General features: G+C 38.2%; 1 protein-coding gene across 1 annotated transcript; it reads left to right on the forward strand.

Annotated features, from left to right (window-relative positions):
* The first annotated feature begins 271 nt into the window (after positions 1-271).
* LOC138868553 (serine/threonine-protein phosphatase 7 long form homolog) lies at positions 272-775 on the forward strand. The gene has a single exon (XM_070146108.1). It carries the CDS (start codon positions 272-274, stop codon positions 773-775), a length of 504 nt encoding a protein of 167 aa, XP_070002209.1.
* Positions 776-1,361: the final 586 nt, after the last annotated feature.

Below are 1,361 nucleotides of genomic sequence, written 5' to 3' on the forward strand. Positions count from 1 at the left end.
AAACATATTAAATAATAAACAAATATATTAAATAATAAACAAATATATAAAATAGTAAACTAACATATAAAATAATAAAGTAACATATAAAATAATAAACTAACATATAAAATATAAAATTATAATGTAAAAAATGTATCATCCTAATTAACAATATAGTAAAAATATCGAATAAATTTTAGTATTAAAGATATTGCAATATATTTAAAGATGTTAAGCAATAAAAAAGAAAAATAATTTAATTAATATTGTTCAATCTACAGTAGTCGTCATGGAGATTCCGCCTGTGCATACCGGACCTGCATCGCTAGAGATATTGTTGCTACAGGTAGAGCATAGGTCTTCGTACATATGGGAGGGGCAATGTTTGGCCCAGACATTCTGTGCAAGATGGGTAGACAATATGTGGGTCTTTCTTAGGGTACACCCACTCCATCCCCGTATTGTTAGACGCCTTCAGGATATGGGTTTCTATAGGATCATAGAGATCGGCCGGTTGCAGTTGGACTGGTCATTGATCACAACTATGATAGAGCGGTGGCGGCCGGAGACACACACCTTTCATTTACCCATCGGCGAGGCTGCTATCACGCTTCAGGACGTGGAGGTTCTTTATGGGCTACCAGTTGATGGATTACCTGTAGTGTTACTGAATGCTATCAGAGATTATACGGGATTGCATGACCTGGAGATGTTGCAGCGGCTCACCGGTTTCCAGCTAGCAGAGGAGGCTGCATTGAGTGGGGCCAGTCGTTTGCAGTTGACGCCCGTCTAACTGCATCTGGAGGTGATGGATGCAGACATTACGAATGATACACCGGATCTTCATATCAATCAGTACATGAGATTATTGATGTATCTTATGTTTGGTGGGGTATTGTTCCAGTTGGCCAAGGAACAGGTAAAGTTTTGAAGAATGACAAATGACCTCAATCATGGACCAGGTCCATCTGGTGAAGCACAGTCTTGATCTAAACATGTGAGATGCACGTGAAGGAGATGAGCGTGAAGAAGATAAGTCATCAATAATATCTCGTGATCTGATCGAAAAAGTTGCATATTGGATAAGGGGAGAAGTTCTCCTTATATGAAGAGAACACAATCCGGATAAAAGATAGTGTTGGAATTTGATATCTTCAAGGACTCAACTACGATAGAAGATCAGCAATCGAGTCCCAATCAAACTCTGATTACTAACCTATTAAATGACAGTGATTGATCTCTTTTACAGGCATTGCACAAATGCAGAAGTTAAACTAAATTGAAAGCAAAAGAGCAAGGTGACTTTGCAAGCAATTTATGTGAGATTTGAGTGTGCACTCCTGAAGCTACTTGAACGAGATAAAAGAACCAGTTCCATT

This window comes from Nicotiana sylvestris, chromosome 5 (assembly GCF_000393655.2).
Source record: "Nicotiana sylvestris chromosome 5, ASM39365v2, whole genome shotgun sequence".
Taxonomy (NCBI): Eukaryota; Viridiplantae; Streptophyta; class Magnoliopsida; order Solanales; family Solanaceae; genus Nicotiana; species Nicotiana sylvestris.

Coding starts and splice junctions, on each gene's coding strand:
- LOC138868553 (XM_070146108.1), top strand. CDS start 272: ATGGAGATTCCGCCTGTGCATACCGGACCTGCATCGCTAGAGATATTG.